Source organism: Solanum lycopersicum, chromosome 1, assembly GCF_036512215.1.
Source record: "Solanum lycopersicum chromosome 1, SLM_r2.1".
NCBI lineage: Eukaryota > Viridiplantae > Streptophyta > Magnoliopsida > Solanales > Solanaceae > Solanum > Solanum lycopersicum.
The window spans coordinates 1,263,342-1,278,719 of NC_090800.1; the positions used below are offsets into that span (position 1 = coordinate 1,263,342).

Below are 15,378 nucleotides of genomic sequence, written 5' to 3' on the forward strand. Positions count from 1 at the left end.
CTCAAGTCTTCTAAAAAGCAAAAAATATAATTGTTGAGATAAATATATACCTTTAGAAAACCACAAAAACTTCTTTAGGAAAATTGTTTCACCACTTCTCTCTATCATCTCTTCTTTCATCTCTTCTTTCTTCTCTTCTCATAACTCAAAATTTAAAATTTGTCTTTCTGACTTCTCAACATGTCACATATTTGTGATTGTATCAAATTGATAGTGAGTTTAGGCGTCACAGCTCTGATCTTATGGTTAAGCCTACATACCACGAAGCCTAAATGTTCTATCGGAGATGTTTACGTGCAAGGCCTTGACAAATCAATCAACTCCAACTACAACAAGACGAAGCGTGACAACCATATATCATTTCAACTCAATTTGAAGAATGAAATGAAGGACAAATCTGTTCGTTACGACAACGTTACCCTTAGTTTTTACTATGGTAAAAATACAAGTTACCCTCTAGGTAATTATACATTTGTCAAATTTAAACAAGGCAAAGGTAAAGAAGCATCTAAAGTTGGCATGTTTGAGGCACATAATATGCCATGGGATAATGCAATTAAGGATGCTTCAAATAATTCCAAGGCAATTATTAGAGTTGACGTGAGAACCAAAATTAGATACAAAATTATATTTTGGTATACTAAAAGACATAATTATTTTGTGGAAAATAAAGTTGAAATTGATGATACTGGTAAATCTAGTGCACAACAAATTAGTTGTTGTTTTGGGATTTTTGGATTTTTGTTATTTGTTTTGTCATTTTTACTTTAATTGTTTTAGGGTCCATGAAAAAAGGTGAAGCATCTTTTAATTAATTAATTTAGAGTACTTTTTGTTATTCTTTCCTTCCAGGTTGTAAAAGGACTTTTCTTTTTAATTGATTAATATTCATATTTTCTTTTCTTTTATATATATATATATTTCTTTTTATTTCTTTTATTATTAATTCGAATTTGTGTCGATACGTAATAAATCACAAATGGATAACTATATTGTTTGGATTGTTCATCATTTAAAATTTAGGATTTGAGAATATGAATTCGACTGTGAATACAAAAACTAGAATATGTATATCAGAATGTATATTGTTATTAATAGGATAATACATAAATATATTCTTTAACTTATTCTTAATTGAAATTTATATATAATATTTAATTTTGAATGTGTATACTTAGATATATAAACTTGAATAAAACTTAACAGATAGACACGTTCATATTCTGTTACAATTTGATATGTTACATGACGTCCTACATGTGTTATGCCGTGTAAAATATGTATATTTATTTGTGCACGTTCAAAATTGAAGGCGAATGATATGTAATTATGTCCTTGAGTAACGTATAAACACCCTTTACTAGGTATTTTTTTATTTTCACAATTTAAACTCAAAAAATTTATTTTAAAACGAAGGGATTTTATGTATCAATCATATCTGAAAATTATTCTATTTTTATCTCCTCCCACTATTTATTTATGAATTTATTCCTAAAATTAATATATTTTTATGAAACTTAAAGCTGTCTGCTTCAAATTTTCCACTTTAATTATTCCACACTCAAACCTCCAAATATAGATGTTAGGTTAACCAGATTGAAATATATTATTGCTCCCGTTTTAATTTATTTATTTGATTTTAATTTAGCATAAATTTTATAAAATATTTTTTTAAAAAAATTAAAAATTATATAAAATACATCAAAATATCTTTTCATAAAAAATTATTACGTGAAATCACCTATCATATTTTCTATATATATATTTCTACGAAAGATTGTTTTCATAATTTGAATACGTTATCTTCTATTCACGTGATAGTAATTGAATTACCAAAATACATACGAAATATTTTTTAATTTATATCATTGATGCCTTCTTTAAAAAATTCATGGAGTTGGCTTATAATATATATAAAAGTAAATTGAGATCTAATTCAAGTTAATATAATTAATATTACCAATTTTACCTTGTCAGTGGACGTACGTTGTCATTTAATATTACTATTATTATGGTTGTTGTTATTAATTGCTTTTGTTGTCAAAGTTGAAGTAGGTAAGAGGGTAAAAAAAATGTAATGTATATTTCTTATATAACAAAATATACATTTAGATAAAATGTACTTAATTGAATAAAATATTTAAAAAATTATATCTTAACGATAGCGGTGATAATGACTAATGGTGGTGGTTATAGGTGCTAATAGATGATTATAGTCGGTGGTTAATGATGATAACAGATAATATAAATAGTAGTGATTAACAGTAATTATGATTGATAATTATGGTGAATGATGATAATAGATAAAAGTGATAGTGAATGTGGTGGATGATGCCGATAAATAATAATAATAATATATCTATAATGATTTTTGATAAATATATGATAGTAGCTGAAGGTGATTATGGTAATAACATCGAAACTAATGTATAACACTAACTAATGATAATAATAATAGTTAAAAGTGATTATTATTAATAATGACTATTAGCGATAACGATTGATTATAATGACAATAGTATTGATAGTTTGTGATTGAAGATGATAATTGTGTGGTGGTGTGTCGTGGCACGTAGTTAAATAGTAATAATATATGCCGATGATAAAATAACGATAAAAATAGATGAAACAATCGTAAAATATCTTTTTTTTTTTGACAATTCTTGGATGATAAAATAATGATAAAAATAGATGAAACAATTATAAAATATCTTTTTTTTGACAATTCTTGAATAGATAACACCTTAATAATATTAAAACCTGACTCATAAATTTTATTTTTTTAAATTTATTCAAAAATCATAAAATAGAAATAGAAATCACACTAAATAATAAAAAATAAAAATAAAAAAATTACGTAAATATTGTAGAATAGCAAATCAAACTCCTTTTAGCCAAAAATAATTCAATAGCAATTAATTATCTTTATAGTCAAATAGATAATATTTACATGGCCCACATGTACACGTGTATAGCCAAGAACTCGCCACGTGTCCAAGAAAATCCCTTATATATCTAACTAAAAAAATTAAATAAAGTAAAATATAATAAAAATCTTGAAAAGTTAGTTGAAGCTGTTATCACACACACAAAATCCCTTCCCTCCAAAAAAAAAAAAAAAGAATTTCCACACTTAGCAAAAATGACAACAATAATGGAAATTGGGAATTTGGGTGTTGGATTTAGGCCTCAAATTGCGATAAATTCGACTCGAAAATGGCGTTGCAAGCAATTTCTTGGTCAAAAAATGCAAAACAAGAAGAATTTTTTGCTTGTATGCTCTGTTGCAAGTAAAGTTTGTTCTTTTAGTGAAGAAGAAAATGGACTAATTGAAGCTCTTATTGGTATACAAGGACGCGGTCGCGCTGCTTCACCTCAACAACTTCAAGTTAGTTCACACTTTTTAGTTATCTCCAAATTAAATTTCTTGTTTTGTATGATTATTTGTTCTTGTTGTGCTTTGTTATGGTTGATGTTGTTGGGGATACGAATTAGGATAGTGGGTAGTGATATGTCTAGGTATCCGTATGTACTATTCTACTAGTAGTTGTAGTATTGCTCCTGTAGTTTCTTGTCCTTTGATTTCTGTTATCGTCTGTTGTGTCTTGCACTCTGATAATAAGTAGTACTTACGTTACAGCTTTTTCTAGACTACTTTGGATAATTTTTCCTTGAGCCGAGGGTCTATTGAAAATAGACTCTCTACTTACCTCTGAGGTAGGGGTAGGTTACCGTATTTGTTATCCATCACAGACCCCACTTTTTAGAACTACACTGGATATGTTGTTGTTGTAGTTTATTGGATTTGTGTCAAAGTTACTGAGTTCTGCTGCATTGTGGCTCCGGTCATGGCTTAGATAAGATACGTATAGACGATATTATAAGGTAGATTGAAAATGTGTGGGCTATAAAGTGGATTAAGTAATTAGAAGCATGTAATGTTTGAGTGATTACACATTAGAATGGAAGAAAAAGATCCACATATGTGATATTTACGAGTTGGAAATAAGATTGACTTATTAGAGAACTTATAGTATTATACTTACTACTACTTTTTATAATCGTAAACAACCTCTCTACCTTCACCAGTTAGAGGTAAGGTCTGCATACACTCATTCACCTAATTTGACATGGTATCAGAGTCACGTCCATTGGGTCTAGGTGTGGACCGTTGCATAGAGTTGTGAATATATTCCCGATCCTTGAATGTCATGCTCCAGATCGAATAGTGGAACTCTGGATAAAGAATGTCATATTAGATTACACCATGTATGTTGTTATATTTAATTTGGTATGGTAATGATTGAGTTGAGCATAAAAGAAGCAATATGGATTCATATCACCAACCCCAACTTGTTTGAGACTGAGGCATAGTAGTAGTAGTTGTTATATTTATCGTTATAATGAGGCTTAACATGAGTTGAGCATAAATATATAAGTGGAAATCATATACCCGAATTATGTTTGATTTTGCAGGAGGTTGAACGTGCTGTTGAAGTTCTCGAAGGATCAGAAGGTGTTCCTGAACCGGTGAGTATTGTCTTTGAGTGATTTCGCTTTCATTGCATTCCCCTTTTACTCATTTCTTAGCGTTGATTATGATAAATGTGGCTGCATATCTGTGAGAAAAAGATACTAAAAACGATTAAGTTATGTTGTTTCTATGTAAGTAACAAAAGGGATTTGAAAGTTTGCAACTTTACAATGTTGTTGGTGACTTGGTGTTATAGACAAGCTCGAGTTTGATAGAGGGTCGGTGGCAGCTGATGTTCACGACTAGGCCAGGATCAGCATCTCCTATTCAGGTTAGACGTTATACTTTTTGCTTACTGTGCACAGCTGTCAACATTTTTCTGGTGCGTAGATTGGTTAGAGAGCTGAAATGAAGAAATGATGGTCAATTTTAATTTCGTAGACATACTAAAAGTCGATACTGTATTGTGGATTTCAAAGAAGTATTCGTTAACGTTAGCATTGATCATAACATCAGCAAATATCTTCTCTTCCTTGGGAACAAAAGGCAGTAACGAAAACGTGGGGTTGTCTAACTTATCGTTTTCCTAATATGAGCCATTTTGCAGAGAACGTTTGTTGGGGTTGACTCATTCAGTGTATTTCAAGAAGTGTTCCTTAGGACGAACGATCAACGTGTATCCAACATTGTTAAGTTTTCTGAGGCAATAGGTGAGCTGAAAGTAGAGGTATGTATCTTTTATATTCTGTTTGCTGAATATTGTTACATATGACTGACCCCGACCTGTTTGGACCGAGGCATAGTTGTCTACTTCAATTTTGAACGGTAACGTATCTCTTCGATATCTTACTGAATGCAAGTCTTATGTTCCTCACAGGCACTTGCAACAATCAAAGACGGAAAACGTATTCTTTTCCAGTTTGATAGAGCAGCTTTTACGTTCAAATTTCTACCGTTCAAGGTCCCGTATCCTGTACCTTTTAGACTTCTGGGAGATGAAGCAAAGGGCTGGTTAGACACAACATATTTGTCTCCATCCGGGAATCTCCGTATTTCAAGAGGAAACAAGGTAGGAGAACGTAAATAGCTAGTGTCATTTTTTCTGTTTTGCTCTTTTCCTCACTGTTATACGTTATACACCATGCATAAAACGTTGTTTAGACTCTTCAAAATATCGCTCGTGTGTGTCATTTCCTTCAAAAACTATGCATTTTCGGAGGGTCAAAGCAACATAGCGTAAAATCAGTTAACTGTATATATACTATCGGCTTCTTTGTAACGGGTAATCAGTTAAGCGTTTAAGGGCGACAGACTATACTGATATAGTGCAGGGAACGACATTTGTGCTGCAAAGGGAAACTGAACCAAGGCAAAAGTTGCTTTCGTCCATTTCAACGGGTACAAGGGTAGAAAAGGTACAAATTTTCGCTCGTTTCTTGAAAAAATCCTGTTATAACATGTGTTGGTCCTGTGATTGATGTGAAATTTAACAGGCGATTGACGAGTTTATTTCCTTGAACCAAAATGTTGTGAATCCTGAACTGGAACTCCTCGAGGGAGAGTGGCAAATGATATGGAGTTCACAGGTATCAGTCCAACGTCTGTTTTCCTTTCAAATGAAAGTTTTAATAAGCGTGTCGCGCTACTTTGAGATCTAGAACATAACTTAACGAGTGACAAATATCTGACAATGAATCCAGTTAATACTATTGTATATTAACTTAAGATCGATGTATGAATCTATAAACTTCAAATCCTGAATCCGACTCTAGTCTGAGTTGAACCCTAACGATAAGTTCTAAACATGTCGTTTGGTTATATCAGATACTTAGAGCTTTTAACTTGGAAATGACTGTAATTTGCTTTTCCGAATAGATTATTCATTTCTCGTATCATATATTAACTTGAGGTCGTTATCTGCTTTACAGGTTGAAACAGATAGTTGGTTAGAGAATGCTGGCAACGGTCTGATGGGAAATCAGGTGCATAGGCCTCTTCATTCTGCTGTTTTTTTTTCTCTCTATCGACTTTGATATCTTTGGTCACGTACTATACTTTCTTATTCGGAATTTGTGTTTGTTCTTTTTAGATTGTCAAACCAAACGGACAGTTGAAGTTCCTCGTTGGCATATTGTTCGGTATTAGGTTCTCCATGACTGGCAAATATGAGTAAGAACTTACCATTTCAGCTATCGATATAAATGACTTGTGAGAGATCTGGTTTTTGCCTCAGTAATTACCTAACGAGAGAAAGAGAGTCGATGCAAAAGCAGTTTTCTACACTAGGAAATGTGAAATGTTAAGACATAGTGAACTCTGTTAAGTACGTTTTACATAGACTAGACGAGAAGTTAAGCTTAACGAGATACTAAGGTATAGGGAGTGAGTGAACTCGATCACCTATGAGGCCTTTTATTTGGTATGCTCGTTAAGTTTAACTTCTCGTCTTCTACTACAGAAAATCTGGAAGTAACGTGTACGATGTCATAATGGATGATGGAGCAATCCTGGCTGGTATGTATGGAATTCCAGTAGAAATGGAAAGCAAGTTCACCATAGAAATACTGTAAGATATATCAATCTATTGCAGACATAACAAACTTAACTGTCATCAATCGTTGTGTTATCCTCTTACTTTGTACAATGCAGATATACCGATGATAAGATCAGAATTTCACGTGGATACAACAAAATTCTCTTTGTTCATGTACGCGTAGACGGATCCAACATGAAGCCATGACTCTCAAGATTTCCATATAGTTACATTAAGGGCAACATTGCTAAGTTAAAACTTCAAGCATAGTCAAAGTATTTCTCAGGTTGTAACTTGTATTCAACTTGGCAAGCACTTCATTTTGGCATCTATAACAACGAAATGTATCCCGTGTAATCTCACGAGTATGGTCCAAACTCCGAAGAATGTAGAATGTACATATCCATACTCCTACTTTCGTAGGACACAGAGGTTGTTTCCGATAGACATATTTTGGCATCTATTTTTGATAATTAGGAGCAGAATAAAATCAAAATGAGAGCATTTGCAAATGTGGAAGCTCTATATCTCTAATACTCATCACTCTGTCCTAATTTACGTGACACATTTCGTTTTTCGAGAGTTAAACAGTTTAAGTTTGACCCACAATTTTCTCATGGAATGTCGAAATTCTTTAAAATGAAATTTATATAATTGTAAACTACGTAAAAAAAATACTATAAGTTACAGTATTGACAATTTAAAATACAGTTAAAGATAGACTTGTTTAAATTTCAAAATTCGAAAAGTATCACAAAAATTAGGACATATCTCGAAATCCGTTCACTGGATATCTATAAATATTTAGCTATAGACTGAATTATTATTACACATTAACTTGAGGTTGTTATATAGATTAATAAATTTCAAATCTCAAATCCGATGTCACGAATCTATTCAACTCGATTATATTTATTAGGTAGAAAATGACAAACACAACCCCTTATATATGAAGATAATTCCAAAATGGGAAAAGGGTCTGATATACCCCTCAACTTTGTCATTTAGATCGGATATACCCCTTGTTATAAAAGTGGCTCATATATACCCCTATTTGTAAACAAATGGCCCACATGTACCCTTTTTCTCTAACGGAAATGAAAAAAATAATAATTTTAATCTAAATTTTTATTATTTTTTTCTAAAAAATATAATTCCATATGAGTAAATTTAATCCTTGTCAAACATATTTTTTTTGACTTTTTTTTGTTTTAATGACTAATTTATAATTATTATTTTGATAATCAAATTTATTCATGTTTCACTAATATTCTTGTAAAACTTATTATAGATGACCAATTTTTTTCTTCGAATACGAAATTAAATTACAATACACACAAAAAAAAATAGTTTAAATTTTTTTTCTTTAAACTAAGGAATGAAAGAAAAAACAAAATAAGAATAAGAAACTCAAATAATCATAATAAAAGAAGTCAAAAAATAATTTATGTATGAAAAAAATTAAAATATACCGTAAACTTTGATAGAAGAATCATATATACCCCTAAATAATTTTTTTAAAAAAATTCGAAGTAATAAATGTAAATTTAAAACTAATTTTTTAACTTCCGTTTAATGAAGGGTATATGTGAGCCATTTTGTAACGGCAGGGGTATATATGAGCCGTACGGTAAGGGCATATATGAGCCACTTTTATAACATGGGTGTATCAGCTCCAAATGACAAAGTTGAGGGGTATATATCTATAGTGATATTAAAGTTCAAAAGTATATATCTATAGTGATATTAAAGTTCAGGGTCTCTTATTGCATTTTATCCAAAATAATAGTTCTAAAACAACAATTCTTAAACTTTAGCTCCACTTTCAACCCGAAACGCCCAATCTAGATCCGACAACCCGGTAACTATATATACACCTATAGAGACACCGAAAAATATAAAAATTTGATAAATTCAACAGAATCATTGAAGGAGAATACTGGGTATGTTATTATTTTTTTTAATGGTTGTTGCTTAATAATTTTCTGTAATTTTTATAGGGTTTTGATATTTTGAGGATTTTGTACTTTGATTTTTTTTTTGTAGAATGGAAAGTTCTGTAGCTGCAGAAAATGATAGTAATCCCCCAGGTAATTTTCCTTTAAAGAAGTAAAGAATGTTTTTTTATTTCAATTTTGAGTTTTTGCAAAAAAAAAATTGAGTGGATTGAGCTAGATTAGCTGTTGTTGTTGTTGAATTAGCCTAATAATTAGGGGATTATGTATCTCGAGTGTGTCTTAGTGGTCGATGAAGTGATTTGAGAATCACGAGGGTTTTAGGTTCAACTTTTGTTTAGTTGATTGTGACTTTGACACATATTTTTAGAAAGTAAAAAGTAAATTTTTGTATCTTGTGGTGTTAAAACTAAAGACTGGTAAAATATATCGAAATGTCATTTAAAGTTCCGTAGATCATGGTTTGGTTCCAAATTTTTTTATGTGTTCTTATGCTTGCTTGTCAAAAGCATTTTATTGTAAAAGTTTTTGACTTGAAGGATTGTGTGAAAGCACTATGGATGCCATTAGTCGAAACGTGTGATGAGACGTTTTAACGGTTTGAGTTTTAAAGAGAAAGCTGCAAAATAAGCTGAAATGAATTGAATTTGATAGAATCTGAGATACATTGTGTTGATATTGGATAATGTCAGGGGTGGAGCCAGCTCAGAAGCTTTGGCTCAAACACTGTTTGTAAAAAAACTCATTTAATACGTATAAATAATTTATTCAGAACTCTGTAAGCAAAAATATTTTTGGTTTAGAACTGATAAACTGAAAGCTCTGGCTCCAACTCTGAGTCAATGTCCGTCGTAGCAATAGTTGCTTATATATAGAATTTAAATGGTAATGGTTCATAACTAGTTGCCATGTACTTATCGAGTTGCTCTTTTAAGCTTCTCCATTGTTGGATTGTGGCCGTTAGTCGTGAGGATAGTCGGTAGTTTGCTTTCAATCCACTTTCTTGTGTTTTATCGGTTATGTCAGTTGAATAGTCTGTTCATTGTTCTATAGTTTGTAGAAAGTAGTTACTTTTTATTTGATATTTTGGTGAAAGAGTTCTCCAGGACTTTGGTTTAATATGACAATTTGCTTATGTACTATAGCGCTTTAGACGTAACCTATTCTACTTGTGGATGTTCCATGCTTATCTGTCTCACTCGTACTATTTAAGTTTCACCTGTCATCATGAAAATCCAAAATCGTTTTTTTAAGTTGATAGCTGGTATGGGCTCATGGATTTGGTCTCTTATTCAGCTACTTGACCCTAGGTTTAACTGGACTGCCCCTCGGTCTCTCCGTCTCGCTAAGAAAGTTTTTTGGTCCGCTAGTCCTTGGTTTGCTTGAACTAGCCTTCTTCTCAACTGCAATAGTCTTCTGCAGTTCTGCTAGTCTGGTCATTGGTTTGGCTAAAGTAGCCCTCAACTCGTTTCCATTTTCTGTTGGCTTATCATTTTGATTCACGTTTAATTAATGTATTTTCATTCCCATATCTTGTGATAAGCAGTTGCTGACCTATCCTGAACTGTAACAACCTTACTTACAATTTTTATAAGGCAGCAATTTAACCATCAAAATCAATTTACATTTCAATTTACCCTTTTTATTCTTATCAAGATATAACACACGGTTTAAGTGCTTATGGGATTGCTTCGTTGATGTCTGCTTCAGAGGATGATGTGAAGGAGAGGTGTTGGGACCAAAGAGAAGCGCTGCCGGGTGAGCCTCGATGTATCGTATGTGGCCGCTATGGTGAGTACATTTGTGATGAGACTGATGATGATATTTGCAGCTTGGAATGCAAGGGTATATTGTTGTCGCGGCTTGGAGAATCACGGCAACCTACTGCTCGTCCATGCCCTGTGAAGTTACCAGCAACTGATGAGTGCTATTATGTAAGGGATAATGGTAAGTCTGAAGTGAATCCGCTAACAACTGAGCAGACTGAACTTCTGAGAAGGAAACTTGATATTCTTGTGAAGGGAGATACTACACCGCCTCCCATCTTGTCATTTGCTTCTTGCAAGCTACCTCAGAAGCTTCTCGAGAATATTGAAGTTGCTGGTTATGAAATGCCAACTCCTGTTCAAATGCAAGCAATCCCTGCTGCTTTAGCACGGCAAAGCTTGCTTGTTTCAGCGGAGACTGGTTCTGGTAAAACTGGCTCTTTTCTAATTCCTATAGTTTCTCAGTGCGCGAAATTCAATGAAGAGCATTTCCCAAACCAGCAACAACCATTAGCTATGGTTCTCACACCTACGAGAGAACTCTGCATACAAGTAGAGGATCAAGCTAAGGTGCTCGGGAAGGGTTTGCCATTCAAAACTGCATTGGTGGTAGGTGGTGATGCCATGGCAGGACAGCTCCACCGCATCCAGCAGGGAGTATCTTTAATTGTGGGAACTCCTGGAAGGCTCATTGACCTTTTAACGAAACACGAGATTGAACTGGATACTATTTCAATTCTTGTTCTTGATGAAGTTGATTGCATGCTCCAAAGAGGTTTCCGTGAGCAGGTGATGCAGATTTTTACAGCTCTGTCTCAACCTCAAGTGTTAATGTATTCCGCTACAATTCCTAAAGACGTAGAGAAGATGGCAAGCTCAATGGCGAAAAAGGTTACTGTCATCTCTGTTGGGAAGCCAAATAAACCTAATCAGTCTGTCAAGCAGTTAGCTATTTGGGTAGACTCGAAAAGGAAGAAGCAAAAGCTTTTTGATATTTTGATGAGCAAGCAGCATTACAAGCCACCAGTTATTGTATTTGTGGATTCTAGACTCGGAGCAGATCTCCTTTCTGAAGCAATAACAGTAAGCACTGGGCTAAAAGCATTATCAATTCACGGTGAGAAATCCATGAAGGATAGGAGAGAAATTGTAAGATCATTTCTAGTTGGAGAAATTCCAGTTATTGTGGCCACAGGAGTGTTGAGTCGAGGAATCGATCTGTTGACTGTAAAACAGGTTATAGTGTTTGATATGCCGAATTCCATCAAGGAGTACGTGCACCAGGTGGGAAGGGCATCTAGAATGGGGGAGGAAGGTACATCAATTGTCTTTGTGAATGAAGAGAACAAGAAACTGTTTCCCCAGTTGGTTGAAGCTCTTAAAACATCCGGTGCTGCGATTCCCCGAGAGCTTGCTAATTCACGGTATTCTGTTGGCTCTTTCTCTGCTGGTAGAGGTCAGAAAAAACGAAAACTTGGTTTCTGAAGATGTTCCTCCCCTTCCTCTTCCTTCACATTAAGCTCCCCTTTAGACGTTACCCTTCCTTTTGATTTGTTCACTAGTTCTCTCACAGGAAGCTGGACTCTGTCAGACACACGTCACACAATACACACAATACGTAGGATCGTATGAAAAGTTGTGAACTTTCCAGGCAGTTAAGCAAAATCCGGGCACTAGTGGTCTTGGTGGTGTAATTAGAAACCACAATGGTGACTGGCAAATAGGATTCATGAGTAAGGAGCCTCACGTAGACCCCGTCCTTGCTGAATCAAGAGCCCTTAGACAACGATTGATTATGGCATCTCAACGCAACCTCACCCCCCTTGACATCATCTCCGGCTCAACAGAACTCTAACTTGAGATTTTCTTTCCGCGAATACAAGTAAGGTTTCTCTCTTCAGTAACAATTTCTTTGCTAAAACGTATTACTATATAAGATTAGAGATGAGGTAAATTAAAGGGATCTTTGTGTTTTATTTACATGTTCACTATCTCTCACAGATTACTTATATTAGATTTCAAGTTATAAGTTCTTATTTCCGCTCTACTCGTACTCCAGACATGCATCACTTGTAAAATAGTCAAATGCATTTGCTAGAATCTAACTCATGTAATACTTATAAGAGAATTTTAATTTGTTTTTCGTCTTTCCTTTTGCTTTCATTTCACTTGATGTATAATGGTTGATTTATGTTGATCCTTAATATAGTCCACATGATCTATATGGTCCTTAATGTATTATAAAAGAGGATTAATTTATGTCGCAATACAAATCGTTGTGATTGACACCCACTCGAACAATCAGTGGGAGAACCATTACTATCATCCAACTTAAACGCATAAAAAATTAAGGCAGTTGAATTACGAAAGCAAGTTAAATAACTATTAACTTTCATTACTAAATAAAGATCTAATAACTAACTAATAATGCGGAAGATAAACCTAGAATGTGAAAGTAAATTACCAAAACTATAACGATATCCACGTCTAACAAGAAATTACTAACATTTAGACAACTAATTTTATTATATAATAACTAATTTTATTATATAATATAAAAATTTATCTTTAATGGTAATCTGATAGGGTGATATTATTTTAATTTACGAGCGTATTAAATTTAAACCGGCTATTATCCTTGATCAGTGTCTAAGTTAAAGCTTTTGATATCATGATTGTGATGGAGTAATAAGTATTCAATCGTTCTTAAACAAGGGTTGTGAGTTTGAGTCTCTACAACACAATCACCTTTTTTAAGGAGGACTTTACCCCCAAATTTGAGACTTTTCGATGCGAATTCAAATTTAGTTAAACTCAAATATGAGTACTCAACATCGGGTAAAAACTAAAAAAAATAGTTGGTGTATTACAATTAAGGAAAAGGGTTAAAAATATTTTTTCGATTTTCGTATAGTATAGTCCATGAAATTTGTGCAATCCTCAATTCTTGAAAAGAAATAGCCGAAATTTGACATGAACGTCCATTAAGATGTTGACTATGTATCCAGTTCATACCACGAGAAGAACAAACTCATTTTCAAGTTCAAACGAGTCCCAAAGCAGGTAAATAAAATTTTTCCCAATTTTTGTGTGCTATAGTCCATGAAAGTTTTGTGATTGGGAATTTGTGAAACGAAATGGCTGAAATTTTTCATGGACGTTCGTTAAGATGTTGGTAGTCTATCCAGTTGGTCTTGTGGAGAAAAACGATCACATTTTCAAGTTCAAACAATCACCAAAGCAAGTTATCACATATTTTATCGATTTTTGTGTGTTATAGAAATGAAACTTCTATGATATGAAATTACCAAGATGAAATGGCCAAAATTTTCATGGACGTCCGTTAAGACGGTGACAATGTATCTAGTTCGTCCCACAGGGAAAATGGACGCATTTTAAAATACAAACGATCCCCAAAGTAAGTAAACACAGATTTTGTTGATTTTCATGTGCTATAGTACAATGAATTTTTGTGATTCGGAATTCCCGAAATGAAATGGCCAAAAAATTTCATGGACGTCCTCTAAGACGTTGGCAAAAAAATGGTGTGCTACAACACATGAATATCGTCGAAATGGGGGTTATGCGCTCTTCGGGGCTCATTTGACCTTAAAAATGGGTCGGACTAATCTTAGAGCCAACCGACTGCATAGCCAAGGTCTTGATGGACGTCCACAAAAAATTGTGATATTTTGACGTCAGAATCCGAATCACCAAAATTGCGATATTTTAAGGGCCAATATTCTTCATAGCCAAGGTCTTGAAGGACGTCTACAAAAGGTTTCACCATTTTTGACGTCGGAATTCGGATCACCCAAAAACTCGTGTGCTATAGCACACAAAGATCGTCGAAATGGGGGGTATGTGCATTTGGGGTTCGTTTGACCTTTAAAATAGGTCGGATTGGCCATGAGGTCCAACCAGCGGCATAGCCAAAGTCTTTACGGACGTATTAAAAAATTTTGGGCATTTTTGACCTCGGATTTTGGATAACCCAAAAAATGGTTTGCTATAGCACACGAAAATCATTGAATAGGGGGGGGGGGGTATGCGCGCTTCAGGACTCGTTTGATCTTGAAAAAATGTCGGAATATCTGTGACGGACAACCGGATGCACAGACAAGGTCTTGACGGACTTCCACAAAAAATTTTGATATTTTTCAAGTCAGAATCCGGATCTCTAAAAAATGGTGTGCTATAGCACACGAAAATCATTGAAATGGGGGATATGCGTGCTTTTGGGCTTGTTTGACCTTTAAAATGGGTCGGACTGGCCATGAGGGCCAATAGGATGCATAGCCAAGGACTTGACGAATGTCCACAAAATTTTTTGGTATTTTTGATGTCGGAATCTGAATCACCCAAAAAATGGTGTGCTATAGCACACAAAAATCGTCGAAATTAGGGGTATGCACGCTTCGGGGCTCATTTGACCTTGAAAATGGGCTGGATTGGCCGTGAGGGCCAACCGGCTGCATAGCTAAGACCTTGAAGGGTGTCGACAAAAAATTTCAGCATTTTTGATGTTGGAATCCGGATCGTCCAAAAAATGGTATGCTATAACACACGGAAATCGTCAAAATGAGGGGTATGCGCACTTCGGGGCTTGTTTGACCTTGAAAAGGGGTTGGAATGGCCGTGAGGGAAAAC

General features: G+C 34.0%; 3 protein-coding genes across 6 annotated transcripts; all 3 read left to right on the forward strand.

Moving 5' to 3' along the window:
- Positions 1–37: 37 nt before the first annotated feature.
- On the forward strand, positions 38–908 carry LOC101251412 (protein NDR1). The gene has a single exon (XM_004228677.5). The coding sequence runs from the start codon at positions 181–183 to the stop codon at positions 769–771; it is 591 nt and encodes a 196-aa protein (XP_004228725.1). The 5' UTR covers positions 38–180; the 3' UTR covers positions 772–908.
- Positions 909–3,042: 2,134 nt separating this feature from the next.
- On the forward strand, positions 3,043–7,452 carry LOC101246367 (probable plastid-lipid-associated protein 12, chloroplastic). Its single transcript, XM_010317705.4, has 11 exons — positions 3,043–3,388; positions 4,477–4,530; positions 4,731–4,805; positions 5,082–5,201; positions 5,352–5,543; positions 5,806–5,889; positions 5,968–6,060; positions 6,403–6,456; positions 6,564–6,643; positions 6,933–7,040; positions 7,124–7,452. Exons 1-11 carry the CDS (start codon positions 3,143–3,145, stop codon positions 7,212–7,214), a joined length of 1,197 nt encoding a protein of 398 aa, XP_010316007.1. The 5' UTR covers positions 3,043–3,142; the 3' UTR covers positions 7,215–7,452.
- A 1,320-nt stretch (positions 7,453–8,772) lies between these two features.
- On the forward strand, positions 8,773–12,878 carry LOC101250831 (DEAD-box ATP-dependent RNA helicase 41). Of its 4 annotated transcripts, none has more exons than XM_069291123.1 (4): positions 8,905–8,950; positions 9,054–9,097; positions 10,619–10,720; positions 10,794–12,878. In XM_069291123.1, exon 4 carries the CDS (start codon positions 11,074–11,076, stop codon positions 12,211–12,213), a length of 1,140 nt encoding a protein of 379 aa, XP_069147224.1. In that variant the 5' UTR covers positions 8,905–8,950; positions 9,054–9,097; positions 10,619–10,720; positions 10,794–11,073; the 3' UTR covers positions 12,214–12,878. The 4 variants fall into 4 exon arrangements, with proteins under 4 accessions (XP_004228633.1, XP_010315999.1, XP_069147224.1 ...); XM_069291124.1 differs by having other exon boundaries at positions 10,673–10,720; XM_004228585.5 differs by having other exon boundaries at positions 8,773–8,950; positions 10,673–12,878.
- Positions 12,879–15,378: the final 2,500 nt, after the last annotated feature.